Source organism: Cheilinus undulatus, linkage group 24 (genome assembly GCF_018320785.1).
Source record: "Cheilinus undulatus linkage group 24, ASM1832078v1, whole genome shotgun sequence".
Taxonomy (NCBI): Eukaryota; Metazoa; Chordata; class Actinopteri; order Labriformes; family Labridae; genus Cheilinus; species Cheilinus undulatus.
In genome coordinates, this window is record NC_054888.1 from 8,431,315 (window position 1) to 8,452,272 (window position 20,958).

At 38.1% G+C, this 20,958-nt stretch overlaps 2 protein-coding genes across 2 annotated transcripts; both read right to left on the reverse strand.

Moving 5' to 3' along the window:
• Positions 1-786: 786 nt before the first annotated feature.
• On the reverse strand, positions 787-8,768 carry LOC121506450 (gastrula zinc finger protein XlCGF57.1-like). Its single transcript, XM_041782267.1, has 2 exons — positions 8,448-8,768; positions 787-2,061 (listed from the first exon to the last, which is right to left on the reverse strand). The coding sequence occupies exons 1-2, from the start codon at positions 8,632-8,634 to the stop codon at positions 953-955; spliced, it is 1,296 nt and encodes a 431-aa protein (XP_041638201.1). The 5' UTR covers positions 8,635-8,768; the 3' UTR covers positions 787-952.
• A 2,579-nt stretch (positions 8,769-11,347) lies between these two features.
• LOC121506529 (zinc finger protein 665-like) lies at positions 11,348-20,236 on the reverse strand. The gene is made up of 4 exons (XM_041782371.1): positions 20,024-20,236; positions 16,976-18,060; positions 14,308-14,509; positions 11,348-13,036 (listed from the first exon to the last, which is right to left on the reverse strand). Exons 1-4 carry the CDS (start codon positions 20,193-20,195, stop codon positions 11,970-11,972), a joined length of 2,526 nt encoding a protein of 841 aa, XP_041638305.1. The 5' UTR covers positions 20,196-20,236; the 3' UTR covers positions 11,348-11,969.
• Between the last annotated feature and the right edge of the window lie 722 nt (positions 20,237-20,958).

A 20,958-nucleotide genomic window follows, 5' to 3' on the forward strand; every position in this document is an offset into this window, starting at 1 on the left:
AGTAAGAGCTTTTTATGTACTGCATCAACTTTATTATTTCCTTATGAAAAATTATGACAATTTGTTAGCCAAGTTAGTCCCATGTTTTGGAGACCTGGCCAAAATAAAACTCACAGTTGCAACAGTAAAACAATCAGAAATGTACATAAAAACCCAAGTATGTCAGACTTGCAGTATGTCAAACCTTTCCAGTATGTTAAACTTTAACAGCTGGTTAATTCCACCTCTAAGGGTCGCTCAATCAGTGTTGGTCATGATAAGCAGCACTATCTAGGTGTATTTATCTGGCAGTAATCCAGCATTTTGGTTTCATAGATGAATTTCCCATAATGAGGTAGAAAAGCGGTTAAAAGTGAATTTCCTGGTTAACTCTGCAATGATCTTTCAAAGGATTCAGGAACTAGCAATCACAATGTGGTGCTACAGTGTTACAGGGGTCCTTATCACAGGGGAAGCTTATGCGTTGAACTTGCCAATGTTTGCATTGAACAATCTTCGTCCATCACAAGTAAACACAAAACATGAAGATACAGCAACACAAAGGCAGCTTCCAGTTGCAGTTACCACAAACACCTTAATACAAACCATCCTGAAAATTCATAAAAAAACTGAACTGGACTTAGTTAATAATCTGACTGCAGTGTTTTGCACTAACTGTATGCCATTCAGAGGCGTTTTGCTCAAACAGGTGAAAAGTGATTTACAGAAGTCCAAACAAGTGAATGCATGAATAAGCTGCAAATCAAGCAAATTGGGTCCAATTAAACCAAGCTGAAAGGTGACTGGTCAAAACAGACTGGACTACACATGTACAACCCAAACAAACCAGAGCATTTAATACAGTCAAAATCAAGATTCTCTCTTAAATTGGAGAAGAAAATCAATTCTTCTCATCTCTCCTCTTGTTATTAAATTGTGGCTAGCAAACAATCCCTACTGCATTCACATTCAGTCAAACAACAGGAGATTTTCCTGTAGCCCTCATCAAACATCTTTTCGATTCTGTGTGCCTAATCAAATTTTGTTTTTGTGTGAATGATACCCCACATCCACAACAGGAGTACGGCTTCTCATTTGAATGAATCCGCATGTGCACTGTTAACTCTGCCTTTGAATAGAATCTTTTTCCACAGGTGCTGCATGAGTGAGGCCTCTTACCTAAGTGGACCCTTTCTACATGTTTTTTCAAGTCAGTACTGTTTCTAAAACTGTCGCCACACATTTTGCAAATGGACGGCCAGTCATCTGTATGAGTTTTGTTGTGATCTCTCAGTCTGTTTTGATGAGAGAATCTTTTTCCACAGGTGCCGCAGGAGTAAGGCTTCTCACCTGTGTGTGTGCGTATGTGGACTTTCAAGTTTTGTTGTTGTGTGAAAGATTTGCCGCATGTTGTACAAGTAAAAGGCTTCTCACCTGTATGTATCATGTTGTGCTGTTTCAAGATTGATAAATGGAGGAATCCTTTACCACAAGCTGTACAAGAATATGGCCTCTCACCTGTGTGACGTCTCATATGAGCTTTTAATAAACACTTCCACTTGAACATTTTCCCACAAATCTTGCATGAATGTGTTTCTTTACCACTGTGGACACACTGATGTGTCTGTAATACTGAATTCTTCTTAAAACTTTCACCACAAACGTCACATTTAAAAGATGGCTGATCTTGAAGAGGATTACATTGATTCTCTGACACATCAGTGTTGTGACTGCTTTGGTGGATTTTGTCAGGAATGTTTGGCTCTGAATTTCTACTTGATTCTGAGTCCTTGTCCTTGCTTCCTGCAGGATCTTGATCCTCAGCAACATGAGTACTGTCAGAAAGGAGCTGGTGTTCATGTAGTTCTGGTTCACTGTGTTTTTTTTCCTCATGAGCAGGAGTCAACATGAATGAGTCAGTCTCCTCCTTCAGTTCAAGCTGCTCTCCCTCCTGAATGCTGCAGGGTTCCTCTGGTTCCTCTTTAATCCGTGGAGGCTCTGCCTCCTCTTGGTCTGGACTGGAGTTCTTCACCAGGTCAGACAGAACCTCCTCTTCTTCACGCACAAGCTCCTGTGGCACATCTGGAAAAACACAGAAGAAAAGGAATGCAGCTGTTAAGTGAAGTTGGGATGTTTTTAATTCATTTTTTTTAGTTCAGTTTTTGTTACAATTATGTAGCCTAGCTGTGTCATCATCAATCATGCATTTTAATGACTGTAAAGAGATATTGTGTTTTAGGCTTTAGGACTTCAGCACTGTTTCTGTAAATAGAAAACTGGAACATGTTAAGGGCAAGATATAACGGCATAGTGTCACAATATTCATTTATTTGATGTATGGCTCAATACATCATTTTTAACCCAATCTATGTCCACAGTAAGCTAACGTTAGCCGCGAAACACAGTTCACTTTTGGGCATTTTCTGTGGTTTAACTGTGAAACTGGACATTTATGAACTTCAGTGTGGAGGATCGGAATATTTTGATGCTCAGAGATAACTGCTGTATTTCCTTCATGAGGCAACACATGCTGGTTGGTGTCTGTTTACTAAGGACAGTCGATAGGCTTGAACTCATATGATGTCATAGCCAATCAGATAGATCAGCTAGTGTTGAGGGCGGGACACAGAGTGAGTGAATGAGAACTGAGCTTGAGGAGAAACACATGCAGAGGAGACAAAGTAGTGACTTTTAATAATTAATCATATTAGTGATAATCAGCAAAATGTCAAATATCAGTCCCTATCTTCAGCAGCCTGATATTAGTTACACCACAGTCTAGAAGTACCTATGTACAAGGTTTGCACTACAGTTAAAAGTACATTTGCATCTTACATTTAGATCTAAAGAATAAAAGCATGTCAGGATTCTTCTCCTACTTGTTCATTCTGATTAGAGCAAAGCTTTCTTTTAGCTAAATTGATTTAGCAACTTTCAATACTTATTAAGAGCCGTGGATGCTCTGTAAATAGAATAAGCTTATCGTAGTAAATACAGTAATTTTTGTTAGAGAAAAACCCTCCCCCTTAATATCTTTGTGACTTAATTCAATCCAGAAGCCTGTCTCTCTCAGTAAAAAAAAAAACAAAAAAAAACAAAACAAAAAAGAACTGGAGCCCTTACTTATGCTGCGTTCCATTTATCATTGTAACTCGTATTCCGACTTGTTATTCTGGTCAGAAGTGGCAAATGAGATATCTTTCCAAGTCATATTACAACTCACGATCCCGGTATTGCACAGAGCACCTCGACCTAGACGTCACAATATGGTGGCACAAAGGTTTTGTTGTTGTTGTTTTTTTTTAATTGAGAAACTGTAAGTTTACAAACTCTCAAAGGAATATGAAGACATACATTCTTCAAGATACAGGTGAAGAACAGAACCAAATTAAAGACAGAAAAAATATATAAAATAAAATAAAGGGTAATAGCAAGGCATTCAAATCCATTTTAGATTCCATAGTCTCAAATGTCATACAAGTACACTCACATGGCAACAATTGTTGATACACTAACATAAGGACACATCTCCAAATAAGATCTTTCCTCATTCAAACACTAACAGTCTTTCCCTAGTCTCATACAGTGTCCTCACCTGCTGGTTTGTATTAATCAGGATTTGCAACGGCACAAAATAATTTTCAATGTCAATCTTGAAATAAACAATTGAAGGTCTCTGATTCTTCCATTTACAATTGTGAATGTGATATTTTCCCATAATTATTATTATGTTCACCACAGTAGAAATTTCATTAGATACATTATTATTATGCAATAGGATCTGCTGTTCTACAAAGGTGCTAATATTTTCCATTTTGATGCTCATCCAGTTTTTCACATTGTGCCAAAAACACAGGAAGTGACAGGGGTAGACCAGCTTTGAGATTCCTTCAGCTTTGGACAGTAAGTTCCCACCAAAAATTGAAAGATCTCTCATTAACCAATGATTTACAGATTTTTTTCATCATCTCTATTTTATCAGAAATATTGCTGTTCTCCAATTTTTTCGCATCCTTTAAGTTTATTCCTAGGTACTTCACTTCATAGACATTATTTGTAAATCATTACAAGGATCAGGGGCAATAGTTCACATTTCTACGGATTTAGATGTAGGCCCGAAGCTTTGGAGAAAATAGAAACAATTTTCAATGCTTTTTTAATGACAGATTTGTCCTTTAAGAAACAAACAGTGTCATCAGCAAACTGGCTGATTTTGAATTCATATCCAAGAATATCAACTCCTTTGAAATCTGGGTGATTTAAGACTAGGTAAGCTAACAGCTGCGTACACAAGATGAAGAGTTTGGGAGATATCGGACAACCTTGTCTAATTCCACGAGAAATTCAGATTCTTTGGGTCATTCCTGGGTTAAGTAAAACATAACTGACAATTTCACTGTAAAACATTTTAAATGTTTGACCAAATCAAAATTTTTCCAGCGCTTTGATTAGAAATGTGTGTTCTACAGAATCGAAGGCTTTTAAAAGTTCTATAAATAGAATCAAACTGTCTGATTCTATGAGGGACTGGTAATCTAACATGTCTAATATAAGTCTCACATTATCATGTATGTATCTGCCTTTGATGAACGCTGATTGACACTCTTCCACCACTTCACCTAATATTTGTTTGAGTCTGTTTGCATACACAATGGCAATTCATTTATAATCCTTACAGAGAAGAGGCATTGGCCTCCAGTTATCAAGTTTAAACAAATTCTTATTTGCTTTTGGTAATAAAGTTATTAACCCTGTTTTCATAGAGGGAGATAAAGAACCTTGTCTTAAACATTCCAAAAAGGCTTTGTATAACAGATTCTTTATGCCTTCCCCAAAAAATGTGTAGAATTCGGCCGTTAAACCATCAATTCCTGAAGATTTTCCATCTTTCATCTGTTTCAATGCAATTTCTAGTTCTGCTAAAGTTAAGTCATCTTCTAAAAATTCTTTATTTTCCTCATTTAGTGTTTTAATTTGATCTTTGATTGTTGCAAAAAGGGATTTACATTCATCTTTATTAAAGTTCGATTCACATAACCTGTTATAAAAGCTCCATATCTCATCATTAATCTGTTCTTGGTCAACTGAAATAGTATAATTTATTTCTAGTTTACTTCTTCTTTTTTTTTACTTTGCCTATGTTTTTCTAACCCAAAGAAATACCATGATTTTTTTTTTCTGGTGGCACAAAGTATTAAGTGTAGTAAATACTTTGATTTTGACCTGTTTCTCAATGCCTTTTTACAAATTGTAGACATAACACTACCCTCTGGTTGCATGTTGTGTGCAGCAAATCTTTTAATACATGAAGTACTGCGCAATGTGCTGTTTAAAAGATTTATCGGCTAACAACTAGGACTGCAACTAATGATTATTTTTTATGTGACTAATCTATCAATAAATTTTCCGATAAGACGATTGATCACGGTATTTGGCATACTATTTTGGATCCCCATTTTACGTAAATAGTAGCAAATTTAAATAGTAGCAGTTCACCTGCCTTACAGGTTACAAATAACTAAAGGATGGCTTTCTTTAAAGTGACTGGTATGTCCATAAAAATAAAAAAAGCAAATAGCCCATCCAAAGTCCAAAAGTACAAATAAAGCTTAATGTAAACAAATCAAACTTCCAGCCTAAGTGACTGAACAATAGATTATAATTTCTTTGAATTTCAGTGCAGGAATGTGAGCATGTTAACATGTTCTGGTGTGAGGCTGGCTCTCTTCTTTGAGTAGTGAACTACAGGTACAGATGAGTTTTTACCCGCCGGTATTTGATTTTACCAATATCATAAACAATAATACGATGCGTTGATGTTTGAATTTCCATGTCGACTAATTTTTATAGTCGCCACTAACGATTATGGCGACTAATCGTTGCAGCTCTACTAACGACTGGTCAATGATGCTAAAAACATTGACAGGCTAACGCAAGAACAACATCCATCATTTTACAACTATTTTATTGATATATGTGAAGCACACACCAGGGACAGCGCCAGGATTTCAGTTTTGGGTGGGCCAAACCAATTTTGGCTGGGCCTTAAATGATAAAATTAGTAGATCCCTACTTAAATTAATAAAAACGACTGATTGATAAACTATTGTTTCTGTCTGTGGTTTTAAAGCGGATTCTTTAATAGTTGATTGCATTTTTTTAATGCTTTAGTGCATCAGAAGGAGCCACCTGCAAATGCTTTCCATGGTACTGACCAAAGAGTAGCGCTTTAACGCACTAGCGGGCTGGCTGCTATGGCTTTCCATTTGGCTGTAGAGCAGCGACATTAACCACGGTTAAATAAAAGACTAAATTCTACAGTCTTTCCCAAACAGACATCGTGTTAACCGAATATTCTCCGTCACTGATGGTTTTTTTGAAGGATGACAGAGAATTCTGAAGACTGGAATGAGGAGGATGAGCCTGCACTTCAGCGCACACACACAGTCAGATGCATAGACCTTTTCCAATTTGCACACATTGACTATCAAGGTTATTTAATCTGTTAAAAATCTTGTAGTCAGTGGGCTCTCTCACTCACCTCGACACCGTAGATTAGTAAAAGCACGTCAATCTCCGTGCTGACAGCACACTAAGAGGCTGCTGCAGGTGTCTCAGTACACAGGTCGGCATGCAGAGTGTTAAGGCCTTTGCACAATGAGCCTGTTTCATGTTGTTCTAATCATGTCTGCACACTGATGCCGAAATTGTCTTTTTTTTCACTTTTTTTTCAGAATAGGCTCGATTTTATGTGAAATTTCGTATCTGTCCAAGGTGACCGATGATTCAAAACAGTTCCTGCTGCTTCCACCTCGCTTGCTCACCACTGAAACCTCACTTTAAACACCAAAGTTTGCTCATTTATCATGTGGATATCAACCATGGAAATATAACAGAGAGATGAGTGAATGATGATTCAGATCAGCGCCTGGTGCTTTATTCTCTCTTGCTCGCTCACCCCCGCCCGACTCTCCCCTCTCTCTTGCAGTACGAAACAATTTGCTACATTCTACAAATTTTCGCAGTCAAGGCAAATACAAACGCAACGGACTCAGTGCGCAAGGTCTGAGTGTGTGACATTTATTTGGATTACAACTCCTGTGGAGCAGACAAATGCGCACAGCTCCACGGTGCAGCCTTTTAACAACTTGTTATCAGCTATGGTCATCAAACTACAACATCTCGACATTAAAAATATCCTTAAAACTGTGCGTGATATCTTAAATGGCCCAGCTCTGCTTATAGACAGGGATTGTTGCTCCACCGAAGACGAGGAGTAAACGCTGCACTGCTGTGTTCATATTTCTCTCAGTGCCATTAAAATGCAGAACCTCAAAGATGGAAGCAGTCAACAGATCTTTTAATGAAAAGGCATTAAGATGAGAGACAGAGGGCCCTCCATGATTGGACCATAGATGTGGAAGTTTACTCGGGCTGTCAGCTGACAGAAAAGTTTCATTTTAGTAGACAAGCTCTGATTGAATAACAGAATAATATCAACTGAATATTAAATGACGTAACAGGTACAATTTCATAAATAATATTTCAGCTGAATAAGTGGGGCTTTGTGTCGTGAAAGTTTATGCTGAGATTAGTTAAAAGAGCTGGTGCTGATTTTGCGCTGTCCTTGGTGCTGAAACATGGCAGCGTAAGCAGATTTTTAATTAAGTTATTTATTTATTTATTTATTTTGCACAAAGTTATCTATTTAGCTGCTTTTGAGTAATTCATGATAAACTCAGAATATTTATATGTATATCTTTACTATCATTTTTCAAAGAAAAGTTTAGGGTGGGCCTGTCTGAAAAGTGGGTGAGCCTAGGACCATTAGGCCCACCCATAACGCCGCCCCTGGCACACACATGCATAATCACAAACATTATTTAAATGATTCACCTGTGAATATATGAGTTAATACTCTGTATACACGGGGTACCTAGAAATAAATAAACACATTTAAGGATTCACTAATGTCAAGGGTTTTTCTTGTTTTTTTTCTTTCTTTTTTTTGTGTGTGTTTCAGTCCATGCAGTGAGCTCATATAATATTCTATTTCTATTTCAAATTGTTGTATCTTTGGTAACATTTGAGTCCATTTACACTTATGGATATAATATTTATCAAACAATACAAGTAAATTCAAAATATAAAGCTTCTGACAGTTTCCATTTCCATTGTGATAATAAGAAATTGCATCCTTATTTTTTAATCTAACTTGGGGACCGGTTTGCTCTACATCCACTCAAAATAAGCGACTATGGAGAAACTCGTATTTGCAGACGAATGTGACGTCATTCCCAGTTCCGATTTCCGAGGTAAATGAAACGCAGCATTAGTTTACTTACCATACAACACCAGAGGATGAATTATATTTAAATCAAATTAAAACAAATGAATGGATAAAATATAAGGATTCAAAAAACTGTAAAATACATATGCATGCCCTTAAAGTCTGCAGGATTTCTTACTTATCCTGTGTAGGTAGACTTCAGGGTTCAAGAAGATATCCAGCTGTTTCTGTTGACGCTCGAGCTCCTCCTGGTACTCCACGATAGCGCTTTTAAAAAGCAGAAATATGTCTTCAGCAGCAGCCGTTAGTCTCTCCGTGATCAATCCTCTCAAACTATCCCCTTCAGACATCGTTGTTTGAATCATCAACAACTGGATTAAAACGCCCAACAGTACAGTCAAGTCCTGCTACCGGTAGTAGCGTCCAAGCAAAAACTCTTCTTCTTCTTCGAATGGAATTCCGGCAGGCTGTACTCTCGATAGTGTCATGCTGCCCTCCATAGGTGACATTAATCCATCCAGTCTAGATTTTCTGGTATAATCCAGATGACTGGAGAAACAGAATTACCGCTTTTCCAATTAGATGAAAGTCCGCATCAGAAGAGAATACAGATTTGAAAGAAAAGGAAGAAAAAAACAAAATGAGATAACTCCCTGAACATCTGCTGTAGCTCATTCCTATATCTATTGCACTCAAACAGTGGTGTGGTGTCTCCAACTTCCCATACTAGACTCTTGCCTATTGTTTTAAGGTTGCTGGCCAGACAGCAATGCCCCAGTCTTAAACGAGCAAGGACAACATCATCCTTCCTCCTAGTTTTAATCTGTAGCCTCCTTCTTTTAATGGATGCAAAGCTCGCGCACTGCCGTTTGTTTACGTCTGCTGTCTACAGTCCCGAAGTTCTATTTCTTTTTTCAGTGAGTTCCTAATGTATATCAAAGCCTTTAAGGTAATGAAAAACGAAAAAGCAAGGAAACTTCTAGACACAACAGAGGAATACAAACTACAAGAAAAGCCTTAGTACCATAGACTATAGAAAGAATGCTCTGTACTTTATTTTCTGTGTTGCTGTTTTTTTGTTTGTTTGGTTTTTCTTTTGTGAACTGCTTATTTATTATTTAATTTTCTTACCTCTGACTTATTTTAATTTTCTATTTTGCAATTTGACCTAATTGTATTGAACATGCACCTGTGGCTTAGTTTATATCTATGTCTAAGACCTCAATGCCACATTGTTTGTACTTGCAACCTTGTTAATAAAAAACAAAACAAAACAAAACAAAAAACCTTTTGCTATTCACTTAACTTAACAACTTTGTTCCAACCTACTACCATGGGAGGGAAACTTCTAGTAACGACTTCTCCTCGGTCAAGAATTAAATCATACTAACTCAATACCTTCTTCCTTTCCCGATGTTTTTATAGGAAACATATTTTAGAATAACAAACATTCTAAGCCTAATCAGTACTCATGATACCGCCTAGAACTCTCTCTGGCTTTGAAAACTGCTGTAAATATTTGAGATAATGCAGGAACTCAGTTAAAAAACCTACTTAGACACACTGTTAAACAGATCCATCCATCTTCTCCCGCTTATCCGAGGTCGAGTCGCGGGGGCAGCAGCCTAAGCAGGAAGCCCAGACTTCCATCTCCCCGGCCACTTCATCTAGCTCCTCCCGGGGGATCCTGAGGCGTTCCCAGGCCAACTGAGTGACATAGTCTCTCCAGCGTGTCCTGGGTCTTCCCCGAGGCCCAGTGGCCCAGTGGGACCTGCCTGAAACACCTCACCAGGGAGGCGTCCAGGAAGCATCCGGACCAGATGCCCGAGCCACCTCATCTGGCTCCTCTCAACGCGGAGGAGCAGCGGCTCTACTCCAAGTCTCTCCCGGATGGCCGAGCTTCTCACCCTATCTCTAAGGGAGAGCCCAGCCACCCTGTGGAGGAAACTCATTCCAGCTGCCTGTATCCGTGATCTCATTCTTTCGGTCACAACCCACAGTTCATGGCCATAGGTGAGGGTAGGAATGTAGATCGACCGGTAAATCAAGAGCCTTACCTTTCGACTCAGCTCTTTCTTCACCATGACAGACCGAGGCAGAGACCGCATCACTGCTGACGCCGCACCGATCCGCCTGTCGACCTCCTGTTCCATTCTTCCCTCACTCGTGAACAAGACCCCGAGATACTTGAACTCCTCCACTTGGGGCAGGATCTCATTCCCAACAGATCTGTGGCTCAAATTCAAATATTTGATCTATAATGGACTGATGGTCATACTCTGATGGGGAGAGAATAAATCATCATATGAATACAGTCAAGGGGAGCCAGTTTGTCAATACAGACTTCATTCTGCTTGTTTTAGTGTTGTTGACACAGCTCTGTACCAAGGTTATTAGAGATAAATAAAACTAAAAAACTAACTAAATAACTGTAACGTGAGGGTTCAATATATGGTGAAAGGATCACTCTAAGTATGAAGAACAGCAGGATGGAGTCTGATAACTTTCTCAGCATCTGTTTTTAATGGCAGCCACTTTCCCTCTGCTCCACAACAACTTCCCACTTCCTGGTTGCTTGTCACATGTCATGCAGTTGACAAATCAGAGATCAGAAGAGCTAAACTCTAAGTAAACATGATGGGAACTCCAGTGGCAGATTCAACATACCCTAGTAACTCTTGTTAGATGCTACAAAAAATATTTTAACATGTAAACCTTGGAATTACAACTTTGTAACATGAAATATGTAGACAGTTCACTGTGTAGTTAACTTATTATTTCTAGTTTTGTTTAACTCTAACTCAAAACATATAAAAGTTCACAGGGATTTACTTTACTGTTAAAGCTTACATAACTAAAACTTAAATTCAAAAATCATTTTAGTTAACTGAAACTAAATCAAAACTATGCTTTACCAAAAAAACAAAAACTAACTAAAACTGTATAGTACGCTTACAAAACTAACTAAAATAAAATAAAAATAAAGACAGAATATCCTTAGTTTTAGTCTTTGGCACAATCATATAGACTGGCACCTACACCAGAGTCTGGAGAGTAAAATTGCCTGAATTGATTGGTTAAGACTTCATACAGTGGCAGTTTTATGTCTGGAGTTGTATTCAAACATCAGCTTTAAACAAATTAAATGACAAGTGAAGAGTAGCCTGTTTGAACATGTTTTTAAAAATGAATGACGTTCCCTCAGCCCTGACGTATCTGAAAAAACTAACACTAAAACTAATAAAAATGAAAGTGAAATGAAGCATTTTTGCTAAATAAAAACAAAACTAAAAAAACAGCAGTAAAAACTAAACTGAAATTAAAAAAGAAATAATAAAAAAACAATTGAAAAATCCAAAACTATTATAACCTTGCTGTTACACCAAACACTGCTGAAAGACGACTGGTCAATACAGATTGGCCTACACATCTACAACCCATACAAACCAGAGCATTTAATACAATGAAAGTCAAGATTCTCTCTTACAGTGGAGATGCAAATCAATTCTTCCCATCTTTTCTTGTTTTTAAATGGTGGCTAGCAAACAATCCCTACTGCATTCACATTTATACAAGATTGCTAATTCAGTCAAACAACTGAAGATTTTCCTGTCGCTCTCATCAAGCATCTTTTCGATATTGTGTGCCCAATTAAATTTTGTTTAAGTGTGTATGATGCCCCACAGCCACAACAGGACTATCAATTTTCACTTAAATGACTCTGCATATGCCTTGTTAACTCTGCCTTTGAATAGAATCCTTTTCCACAGGTGCTGCATGAGTGAGGCTTCTTACCTAAGTGGACCCTTTCAACATGTTTTTTCAGGTCACTACTGTTTCTAAAACTTTTGCCACACGTATTGCAACTGGAAGGCCTGTCATCTGTATGAGTTCTGATGTGATCACTCAGAGTTTTTGGATGAGAGAATCTTTTTCCACAGGTGCTGCAGGAGTAAGGCCTCTCACCTGTATGTGTACGTATGTGGACTTTCAAGTCTTGATGTTGTGTGAAAGTTTTGCCGCATGTTGTACAAGTAAAAGGTCTCTCACCTGTGTGTGTACGTATGTGAGCTTTCAAGTCTTGATGTTGTATGAAAGATTTGCCGCATGTTGTACAAGTAAAAGGCTTCTCACCTGTATGTATCATGTTGTGCTTTTTCAAGCCTGATATGTAAAAGAATCCTTTTCCACAGGTTGTGCAAGAATACGGCCTCTCGCCTGTGTGACTTCTCAAATGAGCCGTCAGCATCGACTGCCACTTGAACATTTTCCCACAGATCTTGCAAGAATGTGTTTCTTTACCACTGTGGAATCGCTGATGTGTCTGTAAAGCTGTCTTGTTCTTAAAACTTTCACCACAGGTGTCACATTTAAAAGACTGTTGATCTTGAAAAGGATCAGACTGATTCTCTGACATGTCAGTGTCGTGACTGCTTTGGTGAATTATGTAGGGTGTATTGGGTTCTGAGTCTCTGTGCTGGCTTCCTGTAGGATCTTGATCCTCAGCGAAATGAGAGTTTGAAGATAGAAGCTGGAGTTCCTGCTGTAGCTCTGGTTCACTCTGTTCACTTTCCTCATGATTGAGGGTGAACATGAACCAGTCAGCCTCCTCCTTCAGTTCAAGCTGCTCTCCCTCCTGAATGCTGCAGGGTTCCTCTGGCTCCTCTTTAATCTGTGGAGGCTCTGCCTCCTCTTGGTCCGGTCTGGAGTTCTTCTCCTGGTCAGACAGAACCTCCTCTTCTTCACGCACAAGTTCCTGCAGGACATCTGGAAGAACAAACAAAAAAAAGGAATGATTTACCGATAGGTCCTACAAGAAGAAAAGAAATTTCACAGTTCAGTGGAGTTGGGATGCTTTGAATTCATTTTGTGAGTTCAGTTGTTGTTATGATTTATATAGTCTAGCTCAGTGGCTCCCAAAGTAGGGGTTTGGACACCAAGTGGGGTCACAGAATGCTTTCCAAAAGACAAAGAAAAATGAAGTATACTTTATTATTCCACCAACTGGGTTAACACAGGTCTATGAGGTCTATACCAGTGATTTACATCACCTCTCCAACGTTTGCAGCAACACCTTTAGGACATTATAGCACTGTTTTTCTTAATAGAAGAAAATCTAATATAATAAGTGCAACAAATAACGGCACAGTCCATCAATGTTAATGCATTTGGTGTATGGCTCTAACCTGACATGCCAGATGGATTTATTTCACACATCAGTGAAAAACAAGGAAACGGGCGTATCCATCTGCTATGAAAGTAGAGTGTGGCTAAATACATCCTTTTAAACCTTATCAGTGTCCACAGTAAGCTAACGTTAGCCGCCAAACAGTTCACTTTTTGGTCATTTTCTTTGGTTTAACTGTAAAACTGGACAGAATTGTTATTGCAGAGCCTGCGCCAAGGATTCTGGGGTTTTACGAACATCAGTGTGGAGGGCCGTAATGTTTTGAACCTCAGACATAACTGCTGCATTCCCCTCAAGGGGAGACACACTCCTCTTGGGGTCTGTTTAGGTTTACTCAGGACAGGCTGCAGTGCTGATTGGCTAAAACTCATGTGACGTCGCAGCCAATCAGACAGAGTTGGGGGCGGGACATAGTGTGAGAACTGAGCTCAAGGAGAGGAAAGACATGCAGAGGAGTCAAAGTTTTACTAATTAATCAAATGAGGGCAATTAAATCCTGATGCTGATAATTGGTAAAAATTTGAAGTAAATACAATCATTTTAGTGAAAAAACTATAATCTTGGAAAATGAGGGTATCAGATCAGGACTCTGAATCGGTAGATAATATTAAAAAATCGATCTTCTGATCAAAAAAACTGATCCAGACATCCCTAATTAGTTAAACTTCATTTAATTTGCTCTTCATTATTACGGTAAATACCATATCTGTGTTACTTATTTCAAGTCAGAAGCTGGTCTCTCCCAGTTAAAACACTTTGAGCCCTTTCTTTCTACGGATAAACGATAAGGATTTTAAAACTGTTTTAAAAATAGCATATGCATGCCCTTAAAGTCTGCAGTATTTCTTACCTTTTCTGCGTAAACAGACTGCAGGGTTCAAGATTTCCAACTGTTTCCGTTGACGCTCGAGCTCCTCCTGGTACTTCACGATAGTGCTTTTAAAAAGCAGAAATATGTCTTCAGCAGCAGCCGTTAGTCTCTCTGTGATCAGTCCTCTCAAACTATCCCCTTCAGACATCGTTGGTGTCGTTAAAACGTCCAGAAATACAGTCTAGTACTAATAGCGGTAGCAGCGTCCAAGAGAGACCGCTATTCCTCCTGCTGTGTCACACTATGCAGTGCCGACCTGGTGCATTCACTGGAGGCTCAAAAGTTCCGCTTTCAACTCAACAACTTCGTTCCAACCTGCTATTATGAGGGGGAAACTTCTGGTAATGACCTCTCTTCGGTCCAGAATTAAAATATACTTATATAGTACCTTCTTCGTTTCCTGATGTAGTTCATAGGAAACATATTTTACTTAAGAATAAAAAAAAATCAAAGTCTAATCGGTACACAACAGACATAAAACTTTTCAAAGTCATGATAGCGTCTGTTTATCTCAGACTTCTATTTGTGTTACAGATAATACAATTCATAACCGCTGCAAAAAATAAAAATACGAATATATTTAGTTGAAAAGATATTACCATTGTTAACCGCATGATTCTTTTTATCACCTTATCTCCCTTTTTAAACTTATATTACCATATAAACACGTTCAGCAGATGTTGGTCACAATAATTGCGGTTTTTTTGCTTACAGCATCAACTTTTATATGTTCTTATAATAGATTATTAATGTATTTAGCAAAGTTATTCCCATGTTTTGGAGACTCACAGCTGCAACAGCAAAACAATCAGAACCTTAAATACACATTTAATAATAATAATAATAAAAACATTTACAGTATGTTAAATCTTTACAGTATGTTAATTCCACTTCTAAATCATAATTTTACAACAGTATAAATAAAAAAAATACACGAGACACCACCAGGGGCATAGCTAGGGATTTTTGGCACCCAGAAAGAATTTACACAGGGTCCCCCTTAACAGGTGAAATAAGCCACATAAGTTGAGTCTTTTTTTTTTTTTTTTTTACAAATATCATGCATTTTAACGTATTTTTGAAACATAGTTTCCCCATTTGTGAGCAACATTTTATTATGGTTAAAATTAAATTTACTCGCAATATTTCGCAGCACTGTACTATGCGCTTTGGACATTTTAAAGGGAGAGGCAGTATTGTATTTTACTCTCTTTCATACGGATTTTAGTCTGTTGACCGATTCATTTAGTCCAGTGATACTTAACACTGCTACAATCTAAGTGGGGAAAAGTGACGATTAAGATAGGTTAAAGGTAGCAAAAATGGTCAAATAGCGGCAAACACTGGAAAAAAAGTGACATAAAAGGGCAGAAAGTGGCAAAAATGGGTGGGAAGTGAGCAAAAAATGAGTTAGCTGTGGCAAAAATAGTCCCAAAGTGGCAAAAAAATGAGTGAAAAATGACTAAAATGGGGAAAAAGTGGCATTCAATTGCAAAAGGCAGCTTAAATAGGTGAGAAGCGGCAAAAATGGGTAGGAAGTGACCAAAAAATGAGTTAACAGTGGCAAAAATGGTTCCAAAGTGGTAAAAATGTGGGGAAAAATGAATGAAAAGTGACTTAAATGGGCAAAGAGCATCAAAGAGTGGCAAAATGCGAAATAAGTGGCATTTAACTGCAAAAAGCAGCTTAAATGGGCATTAACGATCACTGCTTTAGTCACGTTTGATTTAATGATGTCACTAAATACTGATCAAGAATAAATCAAAATACACTTGCAGGCTTTCTAAAGGCCCCTTCCTACTGTGGGTCCGGGTAATCAGTACTCTTTACCCTTTCCCCCCCTTGCTACGCCAGTGGACACCACACTGAAAACAGTGGTTTTCCAACTCTCAAAAAGTTGTTGTTTTGGTTCTGCATATGTTTACAATTTCTCAAGTAAAAAAAAAAAAAAAAAAAAAAAAAAAAATTCTCATAAATTAATGACTTTTTAAGGTGGAGAATTTTGTGTTTTTTCCCCCTTGAAAATCAACACTTCTTCTGTATTCATCTGTTTTTTTTTTTGGTCCGGTGTAGACCTACAATTACATTGTAATAATGGAAACTTTCTAAATAGATCTTCTGTCAAGAACATATAAACTGTGTGTAGGCCTATTGTGTTGGGATATAAGCTCTTCTTAAATACGAGTAGGGTGTACCACCAGAAGCAAAGAGGCCTGTCAGAAGTAATGCTGCTGATCTTGACTCTGGCCGCCCTCCCCCCTCTCTCCAGCTCCGGGTTGTGGCACCTGTGATGACTTCTGCATATGACGGTATAATAATTTTAAACTCACATGGTTACTCTGTGGTCAACACCCCCCACACATATGACAAACACAACCACAGCTTCTGCCTTCTTACCTGGAGCAGCAACTTTATTACTTTCTTATTATTAGTGTCATTATTTCAATAAGGTTATTCAGAAATCTTTTTACACCAGAGACCTGGTCAAAATACAACATACACTTTCATGCAAAACAACATGAAAACAACAACTAGGCACCGATGAAAGTATGAAAAAACATTCTTTTAAGGTGCCAACAGGATGTTATCCTGCAACTTTCCAAGTGTCGGCATTTCTCATGTAAAGAAAGTACAAAATCTAGATGGCTGGCACATGTGTAGCAAGAGAACACTTTGTTAATTTTAAGTGCTTATCCAAGTAAGATTTCACCGAGAATGATGCCCCACAAATATCACAGGAGTACGGCTTTTCACTTGAATGAGTCTGCATGTGCGTTGTTAACTCTGACTTTAGATAGAACCCTTTCCCACAGATGCTGCAGGAGTGCGGCCTCTCCCCTAAGTGGACCCTTTCTACATGCTTTTTCAGCTCGCTGCTTATTCTGAATGTTTTTCCGCATGTTCTGCATGTAAACGGCCTGTCATCTGTATGAATTCTGTTGTGAGAATTCAGGCTTGACTGCTGAGAGAAGCTTTTCCCACAGGTGCTGCAAGAGTAAGGCTTCTCACCCGTGTGCGTTCTCACGTGAAGCGTGAGGTCGGATTTAGATCCAAAGGCGTGGCCGCATGTTGCACAGGTAAAAAGCTTTTTACCTGTATGTTTTATGTTGTGCTTTTTCAAGTCTGATATCTGACTGAATCCTCTGCCACATATTTTACAAGAAAACGGCTTCTCACCTGTGTGACATCTTAAATGCACCGTCAGCATCGACTTCCAGCTGAAGATTTTACCACAAATATTGCAAGAATGTGTTTTTTTACCGGTGTGGACACGCTGATGTGTGCGTAATGTTGACATGTTTTTAAAATCTTCACCACAAGTCTCACATGTAAAAAACTGCTGAACTTGAAAAGCGTAAAAGGGATTTCCTGATAAATCAGTGTTGTGATGTATTACGCTGGACTGCTGGTTTTCCGAGTTTCTAGTTGATTCTGAGTCTCTGTTACCGCTTCCTGTTGGATCTTTATCCTCAGCAACGTAAGCATTGTGAGTAAAGTACAGTTGTTCTGGTTCACTGTGGTCACTTTCTTCATTAGGAGTCCACATGAACGTGTCAGTCTCCTCCTTCAGTACCACCTTCTTAATATCCTGGCTGCTGCAGGGTTCCTCTGGTTCCTCTTTAACCTGTGGAGGCTCTGGCTCTTCTTGGTCTAGACTGGAGTTCGTCTCTTGGTTACAGAGCTGCTGATCAACCTGAACTTCCTCCTTACACATGACATGCTGCGCTACATCTGCAAGAACACAAAACATGATTTTATCACATTTATTAAGTGCTATTTTATTTAGAAGTTATTAATTTCAAAACTCCAGATAGCTGCAGAAAAGATGCAAAAAGGGCAAAAGGAGGAAAAATGGGTTTTCAACTCTTATGCACCCCTTTAAACGACTACACACATATATCCCTAGGGGACATTTTCTGCACATGCTAAAATTCATAATTTGTATTCTTTTTGTGAAATTTTTAATTTTTTTTGAGTGAAACAAAAAAGTTAACTTTTCCTCATCAATGGCGCCGTTGTAGCTCTGTGACCCACTGACCTCTTGGCGACCCTTTGCTCTAGCTGCAGGATGAGATATAATATTGATATAGTGATGATTTATGTTTGAGAGTCTGTGCATTGTGTTGTATTTTAAACCAGATGCTTTACGCTTTTGGCTTCCTGTTTGGAGCTTTATGATGCGGTTTGGCAGTGCCAGCGCTAAAAACAGACCTGCAGTGCATCCCCAATGAAGCCGTTGAAGTGGCGCTTCAGAGATGCAATTTCTCATTACTAACATGCACAACCCAAGTTTATATTCATATCAACACCCAGACATGTTTTATTTCATTTCTTTATGGCTTTATTTCACAGAGCTATTTAAAATCCCCTGTTAAAGGGTCTTTGCAGTGACCTATGGATACATGCTTGGCCCAAAAAGGATACTGGCGCCATCTAATGTTTAATAGTAAAAATTGCAAGTCTAAGGTTCCCATTCAAAAGTGCATCACACATAATGGAGGAGGTTTTAAGTGGTACAAAACTGAGCTAAAAGAGGCAAAAACAGGGGAAATTGATTACAAGATGCAAAAATGGGTTACACTAGGCAAAAGGGGAAAATGTGCATGAAAAAATGTTGAAAATGGGTTGAAAGTAGCTAAAAGGAAGAACAAGGCTAAAAAATTGGGCTAAGGGAGGCATAATGGGTAAAAATTGGCTAAAAATGGTTAAAAGTGGCATTAAGTGGTTAAAAGACGTAAAACATTTTTTGCTAGTTGAGGCAAGAAATTGGGAGAATTGGCAAAAAGATAATTTTTTTGAAAATGGGTTTAAAAGAGGCAAAAAAAAGGCTATTAATGGCAGAAAAAGTGATGAAAATGGGTTAAAAAGTATCTAAATCAATTGAAATTTGCAAAAAAAAGGGCTAATAGAGGCAAAAATGGGTGAGGGTTGGTTAGGTTAAATTTGGTAAAAATTGATTGGCATGAGGAAGTTAAAAGTGGTACAAAACTGAGCTAAAAGAGGCAAAAACAGGGGAAATTGATTATAAGATGTAAAAAGGGGTTACACTAGGCAAAAGTGGAAAATGTGCATGAAAAAATGTTGAAAATGGGTTGAAAGTAGCTAAAAGGATTGAACAAGGCTAAAAAATTGGACTAAGAGAGGCAAAATGGGTGAAAGTTGGCTAAATTTGGTATTAATCCTGAGGGAAATTCAAGAAGAAAAGACTTGGCAGGAAAAAATGGCGAGAAAGGGCAAGAATGTGTCTAAAAGGGGTTAAAAGAGGAAAAACTAGTTTTAGGTGGCAAATAAGGGTGAAAAGGTGGTCAAACAATCTTTAAATTGGCTGAAAAAGATGGGATAAGAAGTGGTGGAAAGATTTTTTTTGAGTTACCACAAATAAATACTTCAACATTAGAACAATTAAAAAAAGCTGATCCCACTATCCAGCGCCACAATGAGGGAGCTGTTAGAAAGGTAGCCAGCACCAATGCTACTGATCTAACACATATTTGATATCATGAGTGAATCACAACCGGGGCTTTAATGTAATGTCTTGACTCTTGCATTTACACTCTTGGCCCTCCGTAGACACATATAGGAATTGTACATTAGGTCATTCATGTGAGTAAATTAAAAACTCAAAGGCCATTAAACTATATTATTTTTGAATTTACATCGCATATTAGTGTAGCATTTAAAAAAGTTTTCTTACCCTTGGTCTGTACAGTTTCTTGAGGTTTCAAAACGCTATCGAGCAGTTTACGTTGACGCGCGAGCTTCTCTTCATATTCGACGACAGTTCTCTTAAAAACTACAAAAATGTCCTCAGCGGCGGCCGTTAGTCTCTCTGTGACGAATTCTCTCAAACTCTCCTCTGAATACATTATCTATGCTAACGTATAAACACCGGGGGAAACGGGGCTAAAGCACAATGGACTTCAAGTAGCGGTTCGGGCTTTTTAATAATTAAATTGCGGACTGCTTCCGCTGTGTGTCGCAGTATGAGGGGCCGACGGTCGAGACTCGAAAGTTCCGCTTTAGTATTAACGAAGTATTTTAATCCCAAACCGCCTTATTATCAGTTACATTTTTAAACGACCTCTTTGGTCCAAACCCCTCCATCCTTTCCTGTTGTAATTTTTGGTTTTAAAGTTTATTAATAACAGTGGCTGCAATTCCCCGTAGGAAACAGATTTTACTTGAACAAAGACTTTGATTTAATTTCCCAAATTAGTCTGATAAGTTAAATAAATAAAGGAACTAAGAAACAAACAAATATACTATTTACATATCCGGGCGGTCACATTTTAAAATTCCACTATCTTTCATTAAAAAACTGTTTTTGTGTGATTTTGAATTTTTCCTACTGTCTGTAACTAAGGATGACTGATTTCTTCTTTTGATACAGAACTGCTTTAATAGGTAGATCAAAGATTTAAACACAGACTTAACCATGGAAAAGGAACTTATTATGGATCTTTAGGAAATAAGTGAAAAGTGAAAAGGTATGTGTCTCAAAGCACAAGGCTGAGGTGGCTTCTACTGAGCTGTCTGTGAGTTTGTTTGTTTGTTTTTTTTTTAAGTAAAATAAGATATTTAGGATTTTAAATCACTGTGGCTGCTGCTGACGTAGTGTGATGAAAGAGA